The sequence below is a fragment of the Athalia rosae genome, chromosome 1 (assembly GCF_917208135.1).
Source record: "Athalia rosae chromosome 1, iyAthRosa1.1, whole genome shotgun sequence".
NCBI lineage: Eukaryota > Metazoa > Arthropoda > Insecta > Hymenoptera > Athaliidae > Athalia > Athalia rosae.
The window spans coordinates 30,095,088-30,121,431 of record NC_064026.1 but is presented as its reverse complement, the minus strand read 5'-3'; the positions used below and the strand labels follow the sequence as shown (position 1 = coordinate 30,121,431).

The 26,344-nt window shown below is 48.3% G+C and overlaps 3 protein-coding genes across 4 annotated transcripts in view; all 3 read right to left on the bottom strand.

The window, feature by feature from the left end:
* The window catches only part of LOC105683809 (ras-associated and pleckstrin homology domains-containing protein 1), a 66,077-nt gene extending 58,883 nt beyond the window's left edge, over positions 1–7,194 (bottom strand). The window contains exon 1 of the mRNA XM_012396710.3: positions 6,827–7,194. The gene's annotated coding sequence lies outside the window, so the exon portion shown is untranslated. The remainder of the gene's footprint in view (positions 1–6,826) is intronic.
* A 1,614-nt stretch (positions 7,195–8,808) lies between these two features.
* On the bottom strand, positions 8,809–13,446 carry LOC105683812 (venom carboxylesterase-6-like). Its single transcript, XM_012396716.3, has 8 exons — positions 12,993–13,446; positions 12,406–12,710; positions 11,790–11,989; positions 11,509–11,705; positions 9,957–10,122; positions 9,701–9,891; positions 9,334–9,620; positions 8,809–9,221 (listed from the first exon to the last, which is right to left on the bottom strand). The coding sequence occupies exons 1-8, from the start codon at positions 13,194–13,196 to the stop codon at positions 9,008–9,010; spliced, it is 1,764 nt and encodes a 587-aa protein (XP_012252139.2). The 5' UTR covers positions 13,197–13,446; the 3' UTR covers positions 8,809–9,007.
* LOC125499714 lies at positions 13,346–15,897 on the bottom strand. Of its 2 annotated transcripts, none has more exons than XM_048648861.1 (5): positions 15,114–15,897; positions 14,879–14,995; positions 14,498–14,777; positions 14,210–14,438; positions 13,346–14,130 (listed from the first exon to the last, which is right to left on the bottom strand). In XM_048648861.1, the coding sequence occupies exons 1-4, from the start codon at positions 15,165–15,167 to the stop codon at positions 14,233–14,235; spliced, it is 657 nt and encodes a 218-aa protein (XP_048504818.1). In that variant the 5' UTR covers positions 15,168–15,897; the 3' UTR covers positions 13,346–14,130; positions 14,210–14,232. The 2 variants fall into 2 exon arrangements, with proteins under 2 accessions (XP_048504818.1, XP_048504820.1); XM_048648863.1 differs by having other exon boundaries at positions 14,522–14,777.
* Positions 15,898–26,344: the final 10,447 nt, after the last annotated feature.

Below are 26,344 nucleotides of genomic sequence, written 5' to 3'. Positions count from 1 at the left end.
GAAAAAGAAAAAAAAAAATATACATCTGGGTGTACGGATACGCATGCACACGAAAACACGTGAATATATATATATGAGAAGCGTTCGATAGAGTCCGTAAGTGAGCATGCTCGTCGCGTTCGCATCTGTAGGTGTATATCGATAACTTATCTCGTGGCCAAAGACGAAGAGGGGGGGGGGGAGGGAAAAAAACGGGGGTGGTAAGAATACTGGAAAACGAGCTACCGAGAACTGAAACCGTTACGACGTAAAACCGAACGATAGATAAGTTTGTTATAGGTACCCGCGTGTTCTTTTCAGTGAACGAAAATCTCAAAGTCGTATACTATATCGTATCTGACAATGATTTTACGGCGTGTCTCAAGCGCGCCGAATGACATACCTGCACTTTTATTCCGCGTGTTGAACGTATATTACATCTTTTTACAGAATTTTATGTCCGGATACGTTGAGGATGTAGGTATAATATAGCGTGCGTCGGTAGCAGCTCCTTTTCCATTTCGTTACTCCGACGTGCTCCGTATTCAGGCGGTATACCGCGAGTTCAGCTGCCGGAATGTAATTAGCGACGGATTATCGCATTAGCATAATTCCATTATATATATATAACGATAAAAATACGGCGGCTCCCGTCGATTGATAGCACCTAATTCAGCTGGTAATATCGATCGAGGGGATGTCGCAGCGAAACGGGATATACACTTAAACGCGTATATAGAGTAATGGCAGACCCTCCGCGACCTGACGGAATTTCCCATTATGGTTTTGCCCCCCCCCCCCCCCCTCTCGCGCCACGATCGCTTCGACATCCAGAGCCCGGAAAAAGCCCCGGGAACAACCTCCCCCGGAGTCAATCGCGTAATCCCTAAGATACGATCGAACGAACGAATCGAAAAGGTGTATAACAGCCACTTTTCCAACCACGGGCATCCCTTTTGATAACACCTATACCAAATAAACGAAGGTTTCGTCAGGCTTCCCACGAGGCTCACCGAGAGACAATATATGGTGGATTCGGTACCTGCAGGTATCTCTGGCGCGTTGAGCTCGTGTACAGACCATAAATAAAATTTTCTCTCGTGAAATCGAGTAGGATCGTAATAAGGTGAGTCGGCGGGCTTACTCGTCGTATCAAATTTAACGATGAAACAAAACAAAACGGAGCAGAGGATTCTTTCGGAGGTCTGAAACGCTACGTGGAATATCGTGAGCTTCTGTTCGACTCACAGGTATCTTTCGCTCAGGTGTAAGTCGTAGCACGACGAAATGCATTTTACGCGCACGTAATTCGTACTGAAACGGGACTCGGAAAAGAGAAATACGGAAAAAGTAAACGAGAGAAATACGGCGCTGCGTAGCCGTTCAGGGTTCGTGCGCTCGCTTCGGAGCATGGCTATATATAGGGCATATGCACCCTCTCGAGGCGAATACACGCTTGTGAAAATATGTATACTGTACGCAAACGTACGTACGCGAGCAGAGCCGACACTCGTTACGAGAGTCGGAGTTGAAAGTGTCTGCGTCCAATTGTGAGTCGGAGATATAGGTACATAGGCCTTTTTTGATTCCACTTTTTTTTTCTCTCGACAGAGCCAACGTTTTTCGTGCCGATATACAATTTGACAGGCGGTGCACTTTTACATCTCCGAATGTTTGCATTCGCTTCGAGGAAACGCGACACTGACACATGAGGATGACGTCATATCGATCCACACTGGTGGACAATCGCGAACGCGATACGTACGATAACGGCGATGACAAAAAAATTATGCAAGATATGCGTCTCCGGAGTGCGTTGCGATCGCGAGCCGGTCTTCGTTCGCGGTAATTCCGTTGTCCGTTCGCAAACACACCGCAGAGCACTTGTTAGATACGATATATCGCTCGGCTTTGTCCTCCGTGCCAAGGCTGCGGAAACTTTTATACTCTACGCGTATGACGCTGTTCCGCTGCAGCGCAAATCCTCGATCTAATTAAAACAAAGAAAGTTACGATAAACAGCGACCGCAACGAACGAGGGAAAGATATATGGCGCGGGTGTCGGAACCGCGGCTACCTTATCCGAAATACCCTTGTACGCCTTTGAACTCGGCGAAAAAATTTCGACTAATTGAACCCACACGGTGTGGGCACCAAACGGCGCGTCGCGATCTGATAAATTTTACTCCGGAGCAGCGGGATTGCAGCGAATCGCACAGGTATACTCGAATTCATGACACCGCGGAGTGACTTCCGGTGCATACCGACGGCCTCGCGAATACGAATCCCACAGATGTTATCGTAGCACGGTAGATGGTTTACGACGCCGTAGTATTACAAGTACCTACGCGTGATATAATATTTTTTTTCATCGGTATACCGGATAAAATTTATGCAGAGTTGCGGGTAGGCGTGCAGCTAGTTAGGTATGTAAGAACCGGAGTCGAAGTTGAAAGGATGAAGGCGAGAGAGAGAGAGAGAGAGAGCGGGGTCGGCGTAGCGCCGCGTTACGGCGTACAGGGCACCGGAATAGAAAATGGTGAAACACCGCTCGGTGGTTGGACTTGGACCAATTTCCATAAAGTAATCTTTTATATTCACGTCGTGGATTATCTCGGTGGAGCTCCGCGCCCCCTTTCCCTTCAAAAGCTATGCGGCAGCGAGGAGAACAACCGATGCACCCGGAGAACGGGTATCGCTCCGCGTCTGCCCCCCCACCCCCCCCCCCCTGGGGTTAGAGAGAGGTCCTCCGACGCTCCACCTTCACGGATACGGTATACGCCGTACGAACGACGCTGACAATTCCGATCGAGTGTGTGCACCGTGCGCGCCGTAGGAATATAATACGTCGGGTATTAGTCGTCCGTTATTGAAATTCGAGAATCTAATACGACACGGTCAATCGATCGAACGAATGATTTATACACGCTCCGTAACGGACGTGCTCGGAGCTGCGGGTACGTGAAACAGATAAGAAAATAAATAAAACGAGGTATATTTAATTTTGAGCACCGCTGCGCGCCTCGTGATCGCTCATATTGTGCATGTACATAAACGACGCGGCCGCGTGGATGTGCATGCATACTACGTATACGGTCAGCCGTGTTTGTTTGTTTTTTTTTCTTTCTTTTTTTCCTTTTTTTTTATTTTCACCGCGCCACCGCGCGGTTCTCAAGTTCGTTCGGGCTTCGCCTTTCTCCCGTGCAGTAATAATACAACGTCTACATTTCGACGGCGGAGAAGCGGAGGAGCGGAGAGTCGGAGAATCCGAGTGTCGAGGAGTGGAGTTGTGGGCGTCGAGAGCGGGGCTGGGCGAGAAGGGAGTGAATTTCCGGTCGCCGAGGAAGTTCGTATTCGGAAACCGCTGCCGCTGCAACGCTACGGGCGAACGCGATATCGTCGAAACGTTCTCGTCGCGATAGGTGACCGAGGACATCGCGGATCCCTTTACTTTCCCCGATCGAAACGACATCGAATACTTCGTTCCCTTGTCGTTATTATCGGAATCGATCGATGGACGGGCAACTGTCAAATTACACACATTGTAAAAAGCTCGTTTTTCTAATAATAGCCCGTGAGGCCTTCGCAGTAAGTTAGGGGTACCGAACTTCCGCGATGCTCCCCGGAATGGGCAACGAGAAAACGAATGTCTGAAACAAGGGTAAATATAGATCTCCGTAGAACGTGTAGGGCCGGTAAATTGAGATCCTCCGAGTTTTCTTACGTCTGTTGAATCTCGTTTAGGAGACAACATTTATTCGGAAATTTACGCCTAGTCAGATGCGTAGCGGGTACGTGCGAGCATAAAAATGAAGGGTTCCGATTGTATGCCAGATACTTATGGTTGTAATACACGCGCCCTATAAAGACATGCAAAGTGAAGCAAGGTGTGAACTCTGTGTACGCGTACGAAGGCATGCGCCTGCGGTACAGTAGTCGCTAAAATTTTTCCACCTACTCGGTGAATTTCAGATTCTCATGAAAATAAATTGACGCTGAATCCCGTTCAATAACCGCAGATACAATTGCGGGGTGCAGATCGCTCGTTTCCATTCACGACTACCAAACGTCAGCTACAAAAATGAATAAAATTTACAAGCCACATTTATTGCGGCTATACGTCGCGTTATACGAGTATAACGAATAGTTCCGGATTCGAAAGGGCGACGGGGTTCGGAACGAATTCTATCGTGAGAATCGGCTTATCGTAACAAACTTGTGGACGGGGTGTTTAATTTTAGCAGGCATTGTACACCTCGTAGAACGGTGCGCCGCATCGCACGCACTTGTTAAACTCGAGGCACGTGTCCCTGTCATAACGGAAGGCACTTCTTTTCTGCAACCCTTAAAGTGCCTCGACTCCCGCGTACCTACACACGGGTGGCGCGTCGCATGCACGGAATGCAAACACGCACGTACGGTACGGTACACGCATCGCGCGTTTGATGGGGCGCAATTAAGTAGCGGGTTGCGCCGAGGTACCTGGTGTACACGTATAACCCGTAAACATTTGCAATGCGTGTAACCGCGACCTCAGGCAAACGCGTCTCTCGCCCTTTTCTCTTTGGACACGTCGAGTCGATCCGAGGACGACCCTGTTCCGCCTCGAGTGGCCCTTTGAACCGCAGAGTAGACTACTGCGTAGACGTGAAATCGAGTCGGTTGGCGACCTGCGATCGTAAGCACCGATCGACGAAGATTTGATCATTTTTATCGTTCGACCGATTCCACCCTCTCGTCGTCTTGCGAATGATTTATAATCCGAGTTTGAAATTTATGTACAGCGTCGTCAGACGTCCGTCAAGATCGAGTAATTGACGTGGACGGAATGTTTTCGATCGACGAACCTGAATCTCTGGGACGGACATTCTGTAAAATATGAAAACTCGGTGCGGAGACGGACGGGTAACCAGAATCGTCGTCGGCACAGGACGACGTGAACGGGAGGGTAATGAGATTCAGGAACGGTTGGGTAGCGACGAGTTATCAGGGCGTTGGGCTGCAGCCCGTCGACCCACCCCCCGTTAGTTCTCTCCTGAGAAACCACTTCGGTACGTTACTTCTATTGGGTATGTTTTTTCCGTCTGCAGCGCGCCGGCTCCGGAGCGTGAAAAAGGGGTGCGCCTCCTCCTCGGTATCCCGACACTTTGCTCTGTTTCCTTCTCTCGGGCGTCTCGGTCTCGTCCGCCTCCAAGAGCTATTAATAGAAATACCAGATATTTTTTGGGACTCGGGGTCTCGCGTACTCCTGTTCTTATTGCCCCGGAGCCCCCGGAGGGACTTTCGACAATCGGCGTGGCGGGAACACGTGTGTTGTTCTTTTTTTTTTGTTCCTTTCATTTTTATTCGTTTCACTTTTCGCTCGCGGTACAAACGTGTATATTCGAGTTCTCGTTTCTAAATTTAAAGCGGATACCGAAACGCAATGAGATAAGCAACGCGTTTTTCTCGTTATCTCATCTTGACTCTCACAATGAGCGTCCGCGATTCGTTAAATTATAAGAATTATCGCAGTCCGCAGCTATTTAGGCGCCGAACAGAGATTGGCAATCATTGTTTTCATAACCGATTGAACCACTTCGCTATGTTTTCTTTCATCGATCGAACATCGCGCCCCGACATTCCTACAGGTAATTGCAATCGACGACGTAATCTACCGACATCCTGCTCATGCGATTATCGTCCGTCCAACGACTGCGATAACCGTTGCTTTCCCCCAGGTGAGATAAAAAGCGGATAGAAAAAAAAAGAAAAAAACATTCGATAAAGATAGACGAATAACGCGATACGACGGCGCCGTACCAATTGCGTGTCCGGTAATTCGAATTTCTGTAAAGAACAGAAATCGTACGAGTCGCGGAAAAGTACAACGATATCTGAAAATATCATCTGTCTCACATTTATCTCGCCGCTTGAGATCGAACTTGGTCGCGGCCGCCGAGTGATTGATATATGTATAGCGCTTGACGCGGCCGTAATCAGAATAGCGAGCGGCCGATATTACCTTCTTTGTGAACGAGTGACTCTCGGTCTTGGTGCGCCAGCACTTTGGCTCGGCGACTGTGAGGTCGGCGGCGTGGTATCGATAATGCACAAGAGACGTACCCGTTTTCCCCTCCTCCGTCACTCACTCTCGTCGCTTTTCTCTCAGCATTGTGCGAGAATATTATTGTGCAACACCCGATACCCCAACGCGATATAACGAAAAAAAAAAAAACAAAAAAACAACGAGATAGATGTGCACGCGCGTGTCTTCCGCGTTTCCCGTTTCCATTTATCTCCGATCTTCGATCGACGGAGGACGACGGTGGTAGGTATACATACCCACCCCGTTACGCGGTAGTCGAAAGATAAATAAACCGGTACCAACTCGGAAATCGAAAGCTGATTCGGAGATCAAAGATCTCGGCAATCCGTACAGGTGCTGTCGGTTGAGAACATTCCGCCCTCGAGCCCACGATACGAAATCGCTCAAAGGTGTCGGTATTGATTATTGTTCGTTCGCAATATCCAGTTTTACTCGGGGGGACACGATACGCCGATCGTCAGTGTCGAATGCCCGGTGACAAATCGCGACAACAAAATAACATAGAACACTATAAATATCGATGTATCATCATCTTGGCGCAGCCGAGATGTGCCCGCGCCTAGGTAGGTATACATATACGTATATGTACATATACCGCGAGTGTCGAGGTGCAACGCCTAGATGTGCAGCACCCCGGCTGCATCCCGCAAAATCCGCTATCTATCTCTCCGGCGGAGAGCTTTATCCGTTACGTCGTTGTAACGATTGTTCGATAAGCGAAGTTGCGATAATTTACGAGTGGAGTATATCGTTACTCACGAGAACACTTTTCCAGCCTTCTTCTCTCAACTCCTGCGATGTTTCCTTTTTTCAGGGTGTACACTATCCACACTCAGAACTGTACAACAACTATGTCCGCACGATTTCAATCACCGGTGCGAGTACCGATCGAGCCAACGAACGTAAAAATTAAATGAAAAATCTTGTTGAGAAAAAAAAAAATAATAAACAAAACAACAACATCGACGAGTACTTATCACCACCGCGCACTCGCTACTGTTACTACTTTGACGTGAGAGGGTCCCCGACGGTCGGATACACTGCGAAACCACGCTCGAGTGTAGGAGGCGAGTTCGGAGCACGAAGTAGGGCTCCGGGCCGCCATGCACTGAGCCCGAACGTCGAGCTTCGACGTCGAGAGCTCGCGCATGCTTTCATCGAGCGCGTGGTATCAACCGACAGAACGCTACCGAGAATCCGGCAAAGCAAGTTCTTCCTGAAAAGATAATCCACAAGCCGGGTGGGTACCAGCCATCGCACTCGTGTACCGTTCGTAGCTAGCCTCACCGGTCATTTACCAGCGACCGTTCACCTATCGTATTCAACAGCGGTTCGGTACCTTTGGTAGCTCGTGTATCGTTAGCGCGAGTCTCGCGATTGTACAACGAAATCAATAACCGCACTTAGTGGATATCGGGTGTCGATTTACTCCCCGTAACGACGGCAGGGGTTTTTGCGTTTTTTCGTACGTTTTTCGATCCTCGGATTCTTGATTCGCTCGTACGGTTGATCTTCGGGTACGGAGATGCCCATCAGAGCCGCGGAATAGTTACCGATACCTGGATCGGCGAACACGACCTCGTCGTCGACGATCCATCGACTGTACTGGATCTCCGAGATAATTGCGAAATTCAAACTCCGCGCCACGTCTTGATCCGCTCTCGATGTAAATATTCCGAAAACGTACGGCGACTTCAATGATCTACCCACCGATATCGCGGCCTCGATAAGGGCGGATCTGACCCCCTTCGACTCGTACGAAGGGTGGACGGTCAGATTGTAGATTCTGAGGTAATTCGCTGCGTCAAGGGCGTCGTGTATCTTCGCTCGTTTGACCAACGCGTTCTCCAATTCCATTATCTTGGGCAACGCTTCGCCCTTCAGCAACTAAATTATTCGGCAAGTTGTATCGCGAGCGGGGGATTTGCTGAGGTGGCGGTGCGAGATTATGGACAGGAGGTGTTTTACCTGAACACGATCGTAGGTCTCTGCCTTGTCGACCAGAGCGTTCACTCTCATGACCGCGACTCCCACCAATCGAGCGGAACGAGAGCTCAGAGCGCAGATGCTGATAGAATCCTTCATGCGGGTAACTAAGATTTCGAAAAACCTCGTCAAAGAGCTACGGTCCTCGCTGAAATCGATCGAAGCGCACATAGGATCTTCTTTGACGAAATGATGCTGCGGAAATACGATACGTATCAGAATCTCAATCGTATATTCCCAACCTAGGTACGAGTCGGATTTATATCAGGTTTTCGATTAGCTGACGATACGTAGCGACTGAACTTTGATCAGGTTGATCGCTTCGTCGTACCGCGTATCCTTCAAACTCCGAATCTCGAAGTCTGGATTAGTTTCCCAAATCAATGGCCCAAACATTCTAGCCCTTGCTTCCATCATGGCTTCATCTTGACGCAGGTCATCGTCTTCCATTTCTATTCAATTCTAGTACAGCTATGTCGGGATCGAGGTGCCCACGTTACACGCAATAGCAATGGAAACTTTCAATTTATACTCATTCCGAAAATCGGTTAGCCTTAATTTCGAAAATACCGCACAATATCGTTCCGATGTCTGGATCCAAACTGACACGCCCGACTTCACGAAGATCGAAATAGCATCAGATCGCGGTGGCTTCGCCAGCAAAATGATACATAGAAATTTCATTGACTGTGATGTACAGGAGGTTGCGAGTCGACGACATCGGTGAAGGAAACGGTCCGGTTGAAACGATCGCCTCGTTTTGCGACGGAATTTTTTTATTCGACCCCGCCAAAATATTCACATCGGCAGTGTCCGAGAACACAATTTAAAAAGCATAATGTACATTTCCAACCTGGTTCTAGTCAGAGCTTTCGATAATCAGTTCGCTATACGCCACCGGCTCCGTCTAAACCATCGATCACCGTTTGCGCGATAGCAACACGGATATTATATTTACAATTCATCTTTGGAACGAGGCGTTTCACCTCCCTCCGCGAAAGAGAGTCCCCGAAGCGGAAGACTTGCCCAGAACTGCATTCTATCCCGTAGCAGATTATAACCCATGAACAGGTTCTCGGACCCCCCTATGTGTAGATACTCCAAATTGTGCGTCCGAACTGGCTGCCACTTGACCGGAACGGCATCCGTTATCTCGGGTGTTGGGTTTCTGTTAATTCGATCAATGGAAGCTCAAACATTACCCGGCTCTCTCTCTCTCTCTCTCTTTCTCGAGGGATTCGGACATCTGTCGTCGATCGTAACGTCGACGTGAGACTTACCCAGACTTTGCAAAGTTTGCCCACAAGGTTGTCATGATGTCGACGACCTTCAAGCTTTCGTCGCCGAGAGTTTTATCTTTGAAGAGCTGCTCGCCGACCGGGAATAGATACTGTAGTTCGTCGGCGTGCGAAACTCCGTAATCTCCCTTCGGATCACCGAATATAGTGCTGAACGAAACCTCACCTTGGTAAGCAAAGTAATAGTAGAATACCGGCGATGACTGGAAGTCGAAGAAATCCCTGATCGCGTTGTCCGCGGCGACGTTGAACCAAGCGTCCGAGTAGAGCTGTGCGAAAGGGTGTAGGTCATACCATTATAGTCATTCGGACGAGGGACGAAACTCGTCGATTCGAATCCAATACTCACGTCGATGAGGTTCCACTTCGTCGAATTGTCGATCGGCGAGTCACCGAAATAAAATTCTCGTATTCTCTTGGTCACCTCCGACCGATGATCCTCCGTGCAATAATTGTCGTAGAGTAGTGTCACGGGAGCGATCTTTTGAAAATCGTCGTCGAGCCGTTTAACGTCCTCGCCGTCGTTCAATCCGTAAATTCCTGCGGAAATAGAGCCAATATTTTTTGTTCGTTCAACCCTCGAGCAGCAGCGTTGCACCACTCACCAGCGACCTTGAGCGTGCCCTCGTGAGAGGTGATACCGGACATCCAAGGGATGTCAGCGATGCGACCGGCCTTCAAAGCCTCCGCCGGATCTTCCGTAAGAAAAGCCCCCGGATGATTCGGTTCGACGATTGGTCGGAACGGAATCATGGGACAGTAGCCGAATTTCTGTGGATAACGCGAGAACAAGAATGGCATCACGCTGCGGATATTACCGTCAGAAAATTGTCGAGAAAGTCGAATCGAACAAGCCTTGAGTTATAGGGATAGCAGATAACCAGACCTGGTAATGTACGGCCGATCTCAACGTCTAAGGAATATCGTTAACCAGTCTGTGGAAATATATCGTGTCGCGGATACGTCGCCTGGAAAACTTACGGCACGAATAAATGTTGCAGTTAATCAGAACGTGCGTTTATAAATAATCCGATATTTAATAACAGCATCGCTGTCACGCGACATCGCGCAATAATTCTCTAGGCATGAGGAAAAAAAGCAGCGTATCGATGTCCAGTCGGGTGGCGTACGTAGTACGGGTCCGAGTGATCGACGCCTCGTTCGATGAAAAAAAAAAAAACAAACATTGCGGCCAACACGTTGTACTCGGTGAGCTTCGCGATACTGAGGTATGTGACTTACGGATAAGCGATTAAATTCTAACGTATCAACCGCGTCGACTTATAAACCTTAGAGAGCGTGATGCAAACAGGTCAACAATTACTGCACTTCAGTAGTTGCTAATCAGTTTTAGCAATCACGATTAATACAGGCGGCGGTCCCGCTCCCTGAATACTTGGGTGTACAGCTGATTATGCGGTTGAGTTTATTTAAAATGCGTGGGCTTTTCACAATCCGCAAGGCAATTGCGAATAATCTCCATCGCGCTAACTCGTTATCCCTCTCCCGTAGGATTTTCTCTAGCGATATCCCGGGAATACCGTCGACGACATTCTATAGCGTTGGATTTTCAAAGTGCTAAATTTGCCAACTTCGCTTCCACCCAAATGGGTCCCAGTGATTATTGAGACAAGTTTTTTCAGCATCTGAGGAATTGCGAAGTATGTGGAACGTTCCCTCGCTACGTCAATTACAATTATTCCTGATCGATTATTAAATTTTACGATCCTAGACACCGATTAAAGTTAACGAACCGTACACCTGTTCATTCCCGAACGCGGTGAACGACTCTATCGATAATTTTTTCCAGTTGCTCGAAATATAATTACCGATGACCTTTATCGTTATTGTAATTTTCAAGATTACTGATCGAAATTCGCAATCACCGAATGCTTGCATTTCGCCAAAGAACATGGAATATTTTAATCGTCCACGAGGATTACGACATACCGGTTCGAGGCGATGTATCTATCCATCCTCGATTACACGTAGAATACGAGTTGCGTTACCGACCAAGTGTAGTATTGTAATTGACGTTATCTGGAAGTCTCGTGTCCGTTCGTTTCGCGCGTGTATAAATCCGCGGCACGTCGAATCGTATCCCCTCTCCGGTGTACAGCAACCATGCATAGGTGAAGTAACGAAACATACGCTCACCTGGAAGTCGCGATCCGTACCTATGATGTCGACGGCATCTTTCGTGCGGAGGCATTCGAGTAGTTTGCTCGTGTCTTCCTCGACACAGCCCAACAGTTGCCCGAGGCGCCGCGCCTGATTGATACCCAGCCCAGGTCTCGTTAGAGCCCAAGGACATAAGCCCGTACCGCTTTCCGATATGCCGCGTTGAAACAGGCCTTAAAAATATTCAAATAAATCAACCGTTCGATTAACATCCGACGAAGCGTCGTAGCCGTACAGGCGCTCGCTATTATACGTACCGCGAGAAAGGGGGCTCATCATGTGGTAATTTACGCTAGCGCCACCAGCACTCTCTCCGAATATCGTCACCCTGTTGGGATCACCGCCGAACGCGTAGATGTTCTCCTGAACCCACCGCAGTGCTTGAGACTGATCCTTCATTCCCTGATTGCCGGGAGAGACGAGATCCTCGGTACTCAAGAAGCCCAACGGGCCCAATCTGTAAATGATTCGGTGCAGTTCGCATGAAATTTGCAATTGAATTTTACGAGCTGTGCTAAAACTACGAGAGGAGAGTTAAAAAAAAAGAGGCATCGAGATCAAGGAACATCGATTGCGAACAGATTTACTCCGATTGAACGAAAAACGATTTGATAACACCGTAACAATGACTAATTGTTTTCGAGCTGCCGACGCGCTTACGCAATCATTGTGTAATTATGCAATGTAATACGAGCCTTGAGATTGACAGTGAATCCGCCTGATATACATAGATATTCTCCGGATTAAGTCAAGCGTCTATTCAGCTAAACACATCGCGAACCACTCGAAGGAATGCATAAATTAAGTTCTGTGATGATGATGATGATGACGATGATGAAAAAACAGATTGCCTTTCAAAGTATCGAGACTCACCTGAAGTTCAAGGTGACCAGGATTACGTCGTGATCGAGAAGGAACTTCGCATTGTAGAAGTCGGAGTGACCGGCACCCGTGACCCAACCGCCCCCGTGGAACCAGACGAGAACGGGAAGGGCCGAATGAGGGTTGTCCAGACCGGAAGGGGAGGTGGGCAGCTTCGGTGTGTAGACATTGAGGTAGAGACAGTCCTCGACTCCTACGATCTCCTCCTGATAAGTGTAGATGTTCCGTTGGACGCAGATACCGGCGTCTTCCTTGGCCGATCGAACGCCCGTCCAACTCGCGGAAGGCTTCGGCGGCTGTCGATGATCATTAGGAAATGAAAAAACGATCAATGATTCGGACGACAGGATCAGGGTTGTCGAATAGCTGATTCGACAACCCCATTGCTTACACCTCGAAGCCGTGGTGAGATCAACGAATCACCGACTCAGGTGGATTCTTCTGTGTCATTGTCAATGACGATCTTCTGGCCTTGAACGCCGCGTCAATATGTATCACCTCACGGCTCGGCGTTAGATATGAATTACGGTATCCTAACTACACCGCCTGGTTAATTTCATGCTTTGAAACTTTCTCACCTGAAACCTGAGTTCTCCAACGGGTGGTAGCGCGTACGGTATGCCCCTGAAGGCGGCGTACTCTCTACCTTTCCTGGTCTTCAGAAAGATGCCTTCGAGAGTGCCGTTTTTCACGTTCACCACCAGTTCGCCATTAGCCGAGTTCAAGTCGAACGAGAGTACGTAGAAACACGCTACGCACAGCGCGGCGTATGTGACTTTCATTTCAGCTACGGGCTTGCGAGACTTGTTTGGTTTGTCTCTTTGCTACGATATAGCCCCGACTATGTGACGCTATCCTGCACGCGCGCCTGTTCAAGACTGACACGCGAATGCGTGAAACAAGCAACGTTTATCGGGTTCGGAGTGTTATCGTAACTATTGTTCTGTATTCGTAGAGAGTGAGAATATCGTAATCCTATGATGCGCCTCCGTTTACTTTAGAGGAGAGAAGACGGTTTCGTCTACGGAGAGATACGCCGCGATTGAATAAACACGAGGCAGCGACTGGGCAGACACCTCTCGATTGTACAGTGTACAGGGAGTGGTGGAACACCCGACTACGACAAGTGGGAGAGAGAGCTAATAGGTGGAAGGATTATGGAATTGCGTAAGTCTCTTCGACAAATCTCAGACTATTCGGTTGCCACCGTGTATCACCGACGCCCGTGAAATTCACGATCACGAGAAAGAGAAGAGGCTCGATCCGAACGAATTTCCTCGCTGACCTCTGGCTGAAGGCGAGTCGCCCTTCGAGATCCGGAAATCGAAGATATTCCCTAGCGAACTGTAAAGTTTTCGAAGCCCCGGGCATAGGTAGCTGAGATCCGAGATGCCTCCGTGGAGAACATCGCCTGGCTGAGTGGAATTCGGTACGAGCGCCCGGTGTCGTCACTCGAATTCAGAAGGAGCGTCCACGAGTGAAAGGCACGTTCTAACGTTAATGGATAAATTCACATCGGGTATCCGTGCGGCACGAACGGACGATGTGAAAAAAAAAAAGTATAATTGATCCGCGCCACCCACCCGACTTTGAGAATTTCATCTCCTGGGCCATGAATTCGGTTATACGAAGGATGAACGACTAGGCCAAATGAGCCCATATTTGTTCGGCACATCAACTTCGTGTTTCTTCTGAAATATCACGCTCCGATTCGAACTGAAAACCAAACGGCCTTTTCAAAGTCCATATCAAGAACGATAGGTGATCGGCAAGACGATATAGCTATAAACTCAACCTTAATTGGTTGGCGGCATTCTATTATCCTCGACAGCAGCCTTGAACCTGTTCCAGCTGACTGCGAGACAAGGCTTCGTTCGGTTCTGTAGCCAAGGTTGGGATATTGACACCGGTGATAACGAGTTTCGCTTGCTCGGGGTCAGAGTTCGCCAACAGTCTATGGTCGATCATCTTTTCTTTCCAGTAATTTCGCGCATCTACTTCCACTCGGGGATCGTCCGCTGTACCTGAAAAACGTAGACTTCGTATATTGATGTCGATAATCGCATGGATCAGACATGGTTACCGATTCGTAATATCCTAGGCTCACCGATGGCGAGACGCGTCTCTTCTTCCTCGAGGAAATATTTCGACAGGAATTCGGTCACGTTATCCTCCGTGTCTGGCGCTACATTATGAATAATAAACCGCGCCACCTTGCTGTCTTTTGTCTTTTTCGACCTTCGATCTCGCGCTAGATACGCGGCGGACCTTCTCGTGGCTTTCACCTTAAGTTCGGATATCCCGATTGCGAATATTTCATCTGTTGAATTACTGCGTAACTGGCGAGTTCCGTCGTTGGTTCGCTGGATCACCCGGGCGGGTCGTGAAAATGGATAAGAAGAGAAATGAATATTTTTCAAACCAGACTCGATCGAGTGGTGTACATCACGAGTGTGTAACTCACCTGGAAATCTTGTCTCTCGTGATCGGTTTTCGAACTGCCGAATTTTTCGAGGTACATCGAAGCATCAAAAGTGACATGGTGCGGGATAAGCAGCAGCAGATTCTGAAAGATCGCGAACTGCCAGGCGAGAGAAATTGGCAGTATCGCAAAAGTGGTGCCAAAACTGTCAAAAAATGTGTACCGCCTGGCAAAAATGAACCACAACGAATGACGTGTCTCCACAAGATACAGCTACCTGAATCGGTGTAGGTGGTGCGGAATTTTTCTTTTTTTTCGAAAATCCCTCCATACCTCGCAGCGCTTCGCGTCGGTTACGATGATCCAGAGAACCAGGACGAAAACTCGGTGTGACCGATCAAGCAGAGATCCATTCACAGCGTAACGGTATCTCTCGAGAGCTCTAAAAAACGAATCGGGAGAGAGGAGATCGTGCTCGACTCTACCCGCTCAAGATACCACTCGACACTCCGCAATCCATGAGACGACTGCGCCCCGAGCGCTCCCTGAGAATTTTCTTTCGCTTTTCCGGGCTGTTTTTCTCACGATGCAACTGCATTCGGCCATTGGAGGGTCGAGGGGTTCCTTCCATCCCGGCGTTCGGGCAGGGGAACCCACTCTGCCAGTATCGGGGGAGAAGGGCAGCATTTCGGGGATGGAAACGGGGCGATTCACCCTCCGGCCGATGCATGTGCACCACGGTGTGCCGCCATTTTGCAAACTTTCGATTTGCCGTGAATTTCGCAATGGGGGTCGTACACGTCGATGAGAATTTCTGTACAATTCGTGATTATAATTCGAAATTTAAGCGCATCATAAATGAACGCAACGATCGTTGTTCTCCGTATCTGAGAAATTTTTGAAACAACGATGCCAATCGAACGACGTGCGATTTTCTATTGATGAATTTCAACCGCACAGAGCGCGGGGGAACGCGATGAATTAGTCCAAAATAATAATGATCACGTTTTCCGATCAGTGATGCAACACCGAATTGCGGAGCATTATAATCCAGAGAAAGTGGAATAGGGGAGACCGGGGCAAGTTGGAGACGTTAAGCTTCAAGTGCGGTTTTTTAATCGATTGTAAGCGAATTTCAAAATCTGTTGGTATTTTTCAAAAGTATGAGATGTTAGCTATTAAAAAAAAAATTGACATTGAATTCGATCATTCACAAACTATGTAATTTCCATTTTTCCGAAATTCTGCAAATTCGTCATCTTGCCCCGACCACGGGGCAAGTTGACGAATATTAGATTTTGGTTTAATGGGCCTAAAAAAATACTTTTTTCGTCAAAATATACTTCAGTTTATTCAAATCCATAAAAGATATGAAAATACAAATACGCATAGTTTATGTAGTTTAGCTTAGATATACAATTAACACTGGTCGCAAACGAACTGAGCTGCTCCTTCGACATTAGAACATGCCAACATTGAATCGTGAATAAATTTATTCATTTATTTATTTATCGAATTATTCAATGAGCTGCACAATCGTATGTAGCCTAAATATCAATTAACTGAACAACATGCAAAGATCTCGATAAGGACGATCCGTCAACTTGCCCCCACCATCTTGCCCCATTTGCCACTATTTGCAAAAAAAGAACCCCACAAAAAGTACATTGGTGAAAATTCGGAGATTCTATGATCTCTAGGATCTATATGCGTATAGAAATAAAGTATTAATTCACAAGTCCGATCTTGCTTATCTGTAGTTGCGTACAACTATTTTCTTGAGCTCCAGATATTACTTCGCACACGTCTGAAACCACAATGCCTCCGTAAAAAAGCCGGATGACCTTGCCACGCTAGCTATATCGCAAATATTATTGCGTAGAAGAGTGTTTAACACTTTTTGATAACTTACCCGGCGCTATCTGTCAAAATATTCTAAAAACAATCAATTCGTCATCTTGCCCCAGCCTCCAACTTGCCCCGGTCTCCCCTACAAATCAAACGGCGTATAGCCAAGAATTACATAACGAAGATATTCAATTGCGATCCAACGAAGGGGTGCAATTTCGATCGTTACGATCAGCCGCTCCGATTGGTGTATAAATTTTTGGGGAAAAAAGGGTGGTAAAGATGACCTGTAGGAAGATATACGAATCCCTCGACGTTTGCGAAATTTTTTTAAAAGCCACGAAGCCACGTGAAATTCACTTGGTAGCAGTTGGCGAAATATTATTCGAGCTTTCCCAAAATAGATTTGAACTAGCCAAGCCGAATATTCCAACCGGTGGCGCCGTCTACAGCTTCACCGGGTATCCACGAGGCATACCTCGTGATAATCAGCCTCTATCTTGCCGCCATTTTCATTCGGCAGCATGACTCGTGTTTTTCTACGAAGCAAAAACGTGCGCCACATGCTCAAGCAAATGCGCAATTTCTTCGTTCCTCGATAACGGAAGATGACCGTTCGCCACGCGAACTGCGATCCGCGAAAAAAATACACGGGAATTATCCGTCGTCGTCGCTTTTGACTCTCGAATTAGATCTGATTCACCATCCGATAAAGAGGGATCTCTGTCGCGATAAGATTCAAAAATTGAACTCAATTGTAAAAAATGGTATCGCGTTACGAGCAATCGAAACTTGAAATGAGAAAAGCAGCCTAGTTATTTTTAATTTTACAAAATCTCGAGCAGCTCGATCGGATCAATTGAATTCTTGATTCAGCCGATGAACAATTTTACCGATTTCGCATCGCTTCCATCTTGCTCAATTTTCTACCCTTTCCATCTTTTTCCATCGCCTCGTTACGAATTTCTCGTAAATTGCATAAAATTACCGGAGTACAGCTGAAAATCGAATCGATTTCACACGCCAAACGCTGCAACTAGTGACCAATATTTCCGCATTATCTGAAAACGAGATTCGTGTGCTCGCCTTAAAAAAAAAAGAGTCTTCCATATTCGACGGCAATCACCGTCGGTGTCCAACCATCCTCCGAAAGGTTTCGAAAGCTCGAGAAAAATTCCTGACACGTTTAAGCAGCAGCGGCAGCGGCAGCAGTAGCGGCGTCATGCCTCGTATAGCCGCAGCTAGATCGGTCGCCCTAGGCAACGCCTTACCGTCTTCTCCGAGAAAAGCGCGCGGGAACTCGAGGGGAAATTCCCGAATTGGTTAGCCTTTAATGCCCTGCTCCTTTTCCTCCACAATCACCACCGTCTTAGCTAGTCGGCCGCAACCTTCTACGTTTATACTAAAAATAAATAAATACGAATAAATAGATACATTGAAATGCGCTACCTTCAATGCCCTTCAAGCTGTGCGGGGGTTGCAAAACATTCAATTGCCTACAGTCGTATACACTTCGGTGTAACATTTTCCACTCCCAAGTTCACGGATATACATATATATTCGTCTTGCGGGTTATACCTACACCTACCTATACTGCGCGTAGGTAGTTGCGCTCGTCAAAGTGCTGTGAGGCCAGCGAGTGTTCAGCGGGGTGCGGGAATTACCGTATAGAGTAAAGTACGTATACTACAGTAGCAGATCACGGCCGAGTTTCCGTTCAGGGTCGTTCGGTGTCGGTGGAGGGTAGCGTTTTCCAGAGGTCGTTGACCACGCGGCGAGAAAATGCAGCCCGATCGATATCACCCCAACGACAGAACCCCGAAACGGGGCCGCTCTACGGGGGGGGGGAAAGGGAAGAGAAGTACGCGAAGGAGAGCGGCGAGGGTGGGGCCGGGGTGACTTGGCGGAGGTCGGAGGGCGAGGTCAGACGACGAACTCGCCACCGAAATTCGACGGGACTCCCGCGATCTTAATTCAGCTCGTCGTTTTAAATCGGCGCCATTAGTCGATTAAAGGCGAGAACGCGAAGTGACCGTGAAACCTGCTACGCCGATATCGTCATTAGAATAATTCGAGAAAGATTGCATAATTCTGAGCGTAACCGACGCCCAGCGAGAATCTTAGGTATATATGTATCAGGGAGTTATTCCCCGAACAAGAAACAAAGTCAAACACAGAACTGAGTAAGTAGGATATTCACTTCCGTTTCCGAGGATATCTCCGCTCTCGCGTCGACTTTGCGACATCGTCTTGAACGTGGTAACCGTGTCCGAGTGACCGACAAAGACGAACGAAGCGAACGGCGAAAAGTGGAACGCCGAAGGGAGGTATACGCGGCTGCGATGGAAAAATCCCGCTGCAGATTTCCTTCGAGAATCTCTAGCTGCAAAAAATTGTCGGCGTGTACGTGTGTGCAGTCGCACACTATTTTCCGCGTACGGATTCATCGGATGAAAAGGGGTAACGACCCCTGTACCAAAGCTTTGCGGCGGGGCGAGAAGTTAGGGGCGGAAAAGGGCGGATCGGAAAAGGGGAATCGCGACCGGGAAAAACTAGAGAAAGGACATTGAGAATTAGAATCAGAATAGAAATAAGAATTAGAATTGTAGAAGAGAATCGAGATCGTGCGTATTATAATTTCTAGGAGGAACCCCTTGAAAAGCAGTTGCCGAATGAGAAAATCCGTTGACCGTCCTCTCTTCGAAGTGCTCTCACACGGTCCCGAGCGATTACGTATAACGTCCCACAAGGTGGACGCGATGGAGGGGTTCATTCTATACAGAGGATATCGGGAGTATGAAAAATGCATCGAACGGAGAGAAGGTCGCACAAGGATGAAATAAGATATTCCGATCCGGTGGAATATCGCAATGTGTTTACAACGCCCTATTCGCACTCTCCGCACGAACGGAGTGCATTCGAATACTACGTCATCGTCATCGTTGGACGTTGCGCACCTCAAGACTTTATTCCCGAATATCACGAATGGGCCATCAGCCCTATGCGGTATCGAAACTACGATGACGTATCCATGTACAAGACGAGTTGTCGCGCGTGGAGATCCATTTCGATCTTTATTCAAAAATGAGTATACCAAAACAGCAATGTGCTCGCGACGTTAGTTCTTGGTAAAAAAAAGTATCAAGAATTCTCGCATCGCTCGATGTTCGACGAACGTATACACGTGTGGTAAATTTTATCTATCCGGTGAACGAAGTGTATCGATGTATAAGAAGGGAGAGCGAGGGATGAAGCGTTGAAATACCCTGCAGCCAGAGGCATACCGGAGACGTATAGCGGCGTGTATAACGTGGTCGTTTATGAAGCTAAGCACGATTCGGAGATGCTGGCAGCATACGCCTCGCCGCGGGGACTTCCGGCTGACAATGAGTAAAAATTTCAAGTGTGCGTAACGAAGAAAGAAGGGAAGATGCAGATGCGGAGAAAACGAGGGAGAGAGAGAAATCGGATGGGCGAAGAGTGACGGGGATGGAAGCAAAAAAAAAAAAGAAGAACGAGGGAGATAATTTCTCCGTGTTTACCCCGGTACCCTGCCCTCGATATCGTCGAGTCCAGGGCACAGGCCGGTCGCCTCGTACGGGGTAACCCCGGGGAAAAACGGTCAACAGCCGACTACCGGAGACGCGCGTAAATCCCGTCACCCTGTGACGTACCGCGGCTGGCCAGCCGACTCGATTCTAGGAGTCCATGGGCGTAGAAAGCACCCGAACACCGGACCACCGGGAATTCTGAAAGCGAATTATCGGTCGGATATACATATATATATTCGAGTCCCAATTCGAAACTGCAGCGAATTTCCCCCGCCCCTTATTCGCACAAGTGCGCGTACACTGCACCCAAAAGCGGACATACGTGGGTAGAATTGATCGAGGGTAGCGTATATCTCGAAACCAGGAATTCGTCGACTGCAGATAGGACGTACAAACCCTCGAGTGTCGTTATCAATTCTCAAGAAGAACGCCGGATGAGCCGGAGGGATGCCAACGAGACGAGGATCTCGAACAACGAATTTCCTACGATTCGTTCGTCTCGAACAAGCGGAAGGTCGATCGAGGTCGAAGACTGTTCCGTGTCTAACTTCGCTATTCCAGACCACTCGAGGACGGATGTAACGGCTCACGTTGACCTCTGACTTTGAAAGAAAATTCGTTTTCCGTTGAAAGTTCAAAGTGACCTGTTGCTACGGCGTACTTCGTCGCCGTTCGATATTTACAAATGCTACGTAAACACACCGTAAACGCTTGGAGAGACACGGCTACCAAAATGTTACCACTGCATCGCTCGTACGCTCGAAAGTAGTCGGCTCATTCTTTTCGAGTGGATGAAAAATTTGACCCACGAGTGAAAAATAAATAGATCCACCCCTCCGCTGCATCTAGGAGCGTTCGTGGCCCAGGGCCTCGGCGGACCTCGGCCAGGGTTGAGTACGAGGGATGTGAGGAGGTGGAAGGGTGTAGCGGTGAGGAAGTTGTGAAACGGAGGGGAAAACTCTACTCCGAATTTTCACCCGGCACGGGTGCAGGGGAAGGGATGGCATCGGCCGTCGTCCTTCGCCCATCGTTTCGCCCTATGTTTTCCCGCGCGCCCTTCGACGCAGAGCCTAATTGGTCGCTAGTCTGGCAGCCATCTTTGCTGGGGGCGTGTTCCGGTTGAGGTTCCGAGGGGTGACTCACCCCTGCCAAAAAGAACGCTCTCTCGACTATACACAATAAAAGTCCATACCCGTGTATACGTGAGTAAATATATATATATATATATATATATATATGTATGTATATACACGTAGAACGTATACACCGTCGCAACATGCCGCTGTACTTTCGTGTGTAGAGAGGTGCGGGACACGAGTCGGTGTGCGTGCCTGTAGGTAGACGGGAGGATGGAAATTCGTGTAAGTACGTCCGTGTGCGAGAGACCGCTGCGAGGTTTCCTCTCAAGACCACAGGCATCCTCCTAGGCGGACCGCCTCGGAGGTCCTCTATTCCTTCTCCGTAATTCCACAGTTTTCCGGAGTCCCTTCGGCTGGCACGTATACGAGAGCGACGCAACATGGCGGATCGGATTTTCCACCATACTGGAAATTACATGGTCTCACCGTCTTTCGGTGGAGTAATCACGCGCCACGACGTTTCGCCGAGCTTTCGATCGGACTCCGGTTCCGAACGTCGAAACAAGCTCATCCGAAGGTGTTCACCCGATTACCAGATACACGCCTCCGATAGTATCGATAGAAATGATCGAACTTGCGTCGGAGCAGAGCTGCAACGCGTCAATCGTCGCTTCGACTGAATAATTGTATTTCCGCGATGCATGGCCTCCTTGAAATTACACGGTGTGCAGTTTGTCTTCATTTCGTGGCATCGGATGCGCACCTGGCACCGGCGTAAGGAAAGCCCGCCCGCCCTTCGAAGATATCGCGCCCACGCCGCAGCGGGCCATCCCAAATGCTGTTTCGAGTTTCCTTCGTCTTGGAACCCGAGTAACAAAACCCTCGAAGCAGCGGCCCTCTGCTCTCCCCCTAGGCATTCCGAATTCCGAATTTTCACGTCCCGAGATCCAAGCGATGTGAACCCTTGAAAGATACGATGTCAGAAATCCGATAGATTTGACTGTATTGTACTTTTCACTATACAGAAAATTATTGTGTGCGGTTAATGGATATTTCGTTTGGGCGGTTGCGGAGAAAGGGCTGTGAAAATCGAAATCTGGTTGAATGATGTACATCTATAGTGTACGGTAAATGAGATTCGAGGGAAAATACCCCATTGACAACAATGCTTCGAATCTTTAGTACGCCAATCGCCGTATCCACCAATTAGTATAGTTCTGCCCCATAGGTGCTCCGGCACTGTACGTTACGCAATGTGTGACGCCGCAATTTACCAAACAACCAATTATGTATAGAAGACGTCGTTCAATCCATTCAAATTAATCGTAATGTAATCATGACAACAACAAAAATTTGATACCGTTGCGGCAGACCAGCTATAGCTGACATTGTCAAGTATCCGATATAAATTGTCCCATTGACATAATTTTTCACCCGTAGCGTTATGCACCTCTTGTAGGTATGCATCTGTACATATAGTTTTCCTGGGAAAACAATGAGGATGATCGGCGGCTATTCAAAAGCGATACAATACGGGCGACGAAATGGATCGGTCGATGATTCGTTATAGCTGTTCACGTACAGATACATACGTGCACATGTATGCGACGAATACCCGAAACACGTGGAAAAGAGACGCACGCTCTTTAGCTGTTACGCCATCGCATCGTGCGCGACGATATATCAAACGCAAAGCCGATCGTATTGCGTATAGCGTTGATACACATGCACGTTCGCCGATGATATTTCGGGTAATCGGGGGTGTACACCCGGTGTACGAAGTGCTCGCGTACGTGGATATACTTACTTGTATACCCACACCCGTTGCACACGTGTACGTACGTATATACGGACGCTTGTAAAAATTCATTCTTGGAGGCAGATATATATAGGTATATATATACGCCGGCGGAGCGCTGCCTTGAATATGATAAATGATGCATGGCGGTCTTCGAGGCTCCTCGGGGAAACCTGTGTTTACGAGGCGACGCGTAAGTGGATGTTAGTGAAGAGGCCTTCATTGAAAAATATCAGAGACCCCGCCGCGCATTCCTCGGGCAGCTCTCGTGGTAACGGACCCAAACTCGAACGGGGCCTCGACGACTTCGGGAGAATCTATACCTACATCACCCTGCTGGATGTGTCCGTAGAAAACCTCCGAGTACAGCCCGATAAGTTTCTTTTTTCGAAAATTCGGATCCACCGCACGCCGTGTCAGAATTCGTAACTCGACTTTTCATTTTTTTCGTTCATCGTCGTCAGCAAAGTTCGAAGTTTTCACTTTTCTCGTTCACTCGGAGCCGGTAGTCTAATCGGTGGAGATATTGAATTCGACACTTTGTCTCGTAGCGATAACGAAATACATTCGGTCGCTGCACCGCGATATACGCGCAAGATACAACAAAATATATGTATACTCGAACGAATCGAATCGGTGTTTCCATAACACTGCGTGGACGTTGCATTGGAGTGATTGAATTACGGTTGACCCTTTTTCCGGGAAAACTGCAGATCGTCTCCGTATAACGAAGAAAAAACTAAAATGAAAGAAAGAAAAAAAAAAGAGAAAAAAAAAGGAACAGGAGTCCGTAAATGAAAAAAATGATACCCTGCATAGCTTCGGAATATAAACATGAGCGAAGTAAGATTCGTACGAGACCGAAGCCAGAGTCATCGTCACGAGATCCATATACATATAACACTACCAACACCAGGATCATCGACATCGTCAGCGACTGAACGCCAACTCCACCACGTGGCGTACAAATGTCGGATGCGCGCGGTAAACATGCAAGTATACGCCGAACGAAGTGCAGCGTGCATCGTTCCCCTCCCCTTTCCACACCTCTCGCCGTCCCATTGACTCGTACGGTCTGCGTAATTCCTCAAAGACGCGTTGTTGTTACCCCTGCAGTCCCCCCCCCCCCCCCCCCCCCGTCGTCGTACGCAGTCCTCCTGTACGATAACGAAATTTGGACGCGACTCGCCCCCAACGCAGGCGACACTCGCCACGATATCCCCGCGTACAGATGCGGGTAGAAGTAACACACACACCGTTAATAGGGAAGGTGCGTGTATATCCTACGGATGGACGGAATACACGTTACGTGGCGGGGAAATTGCAGCGACCGGTGGTCATCCCCACCGCGAGTTGCATCCGCGGAGCGACCAATCATAAACACCCGAGGCTCGTTTGCAACGCAGCAGCTATAGGAACACCGTGGCAAGCGATGCAACCGAGGCGTTGTATGCGCCGCGCAGGGGAGGGTACGCCTGCAACCGACCGTGCTCGTGAAATCGAAACGGAAAAAGACGGAGAGCGTACGAGATCCCGAGCGGTAGGGTGCACCCCGGGAAATACGTGTGTGCAACCGTTCTCCAAAAATAGGCGGCTATATAGGCGTACCGGGGGTTGCCATCCCTCGCCCTTTGTCCGCACACTCTGGCAACCAACGCTCTAGGAAAAATTCAAAACCGTCCCTACGAATCCGGTACCACCGATGCACGTAACGCGTTGTATCGCGCTCGTGTTAGAGCAAACGCGTATTACCGTACCGTACCTAGATATGGTACGTAAGAACGACGTTCGATTCACGCGGAATTAACTCGCGCGCTTTATATTGGCGAAGTAGACGATTCCGCGGTTACGTAGACGGTAAAGGCGTCGCGATAAGGCGAACGTCGCAGTCGACTTCGTTTCGTATCTCCGTAGCGCTTTGGCGCTGACTGGAGACTAGAGTCGAAGGTTCCCTCTTATGCGGAGAGTGAAAATTAATATTTGCCGTTGTCGTCACTCGGGAAATGAATTTCATTTAATTTTTCATCGTATAAATATACAGTATACTTTCGCGCAATCGGAAAGATTAGCGAGCACCGAATACACGAGCAATTTTATCGATATAATTATACCCGTGTTATTATTAGACTTTCGTTAAAGCGGAGCTCGAAGGAAACTGGTAGATATACCTGTACCGGTGTATCGATGAATTCAAGTGAAACGCCTCGTTTTACGGAGAATTAATAATTCCTACAGCCGCGAAACAATTGTATAAATTCTGTCCGTTTTATTGTTATACTCCGAACGAGCGTAGGTATACGATACGCCTTATGACGGCGTAGGACTAATGACTGGCGATCGATTTGAGCGGAATATCCGAAATACCGTAAGTCAATAATCCGTTATACTCCGGATAAATAACCCAACGGTTATACAACGTGTGTTTAACGTTGTTGCGCATATACCTGTACGTACACTGTATTACGTGTTATGCGATATCGGTATGCGGGAACAATAATCTACAGACGTACGCGCGTAACCCGAACGAATACACAAACCCGGTCCCGAATGATACCTTACAACTAATACCTATTTGTCTAGCGATGATCGAAGTCGCCAGTTGGCGAGCGGCATCAGGAAAATTGGATCGGTCGGGACCCCGACTCTCAACGCGTCCGCTGCACGGCAGTAATTTCCAGCGATTTTCGTAAACGTATTCCTTAGCATTAGAAAAAGGACACAGAATCGCGATGTACTATGGAAAATATTCTAAACCGATTCTCTGCGAATCGCTTAAAATTCGATCGGCAAAAATCGGTGATCGGCGAGAGCCTACCACTGCTCGGTATTTCCTTTGAATCGTTCGCCGCGACGTTATCACCGCGGGAACCCAACGGACATGTGGAAAATATTGCGCGGAAAAGGCTTATCGCGTGGTTCGCGAAATCGAAGTAGGTAGTCGCTATCGCGAATTATATCGGAACCGCGATGGCGAAGTGCAGCGCTCGGGCGCGCTGCGTACGTATATCCCTACCGTTCAAACCTTACGCTGCGTCGCCATTTGTACGCTGTCCTTTTGCGAGCAGCAGGCTTCGAATACCTGCCTCCCAACGCTATGCACAATATGGGTACATACCCATACGTGCCGCAATCGTGTTATTCGTATACGTGTGTATATATGTACAAGCAACCGTACATGTGGAAGCTCGCCGCATCTATGGCGGATCGCAATTCGTCTGAGAGATTCGCGATT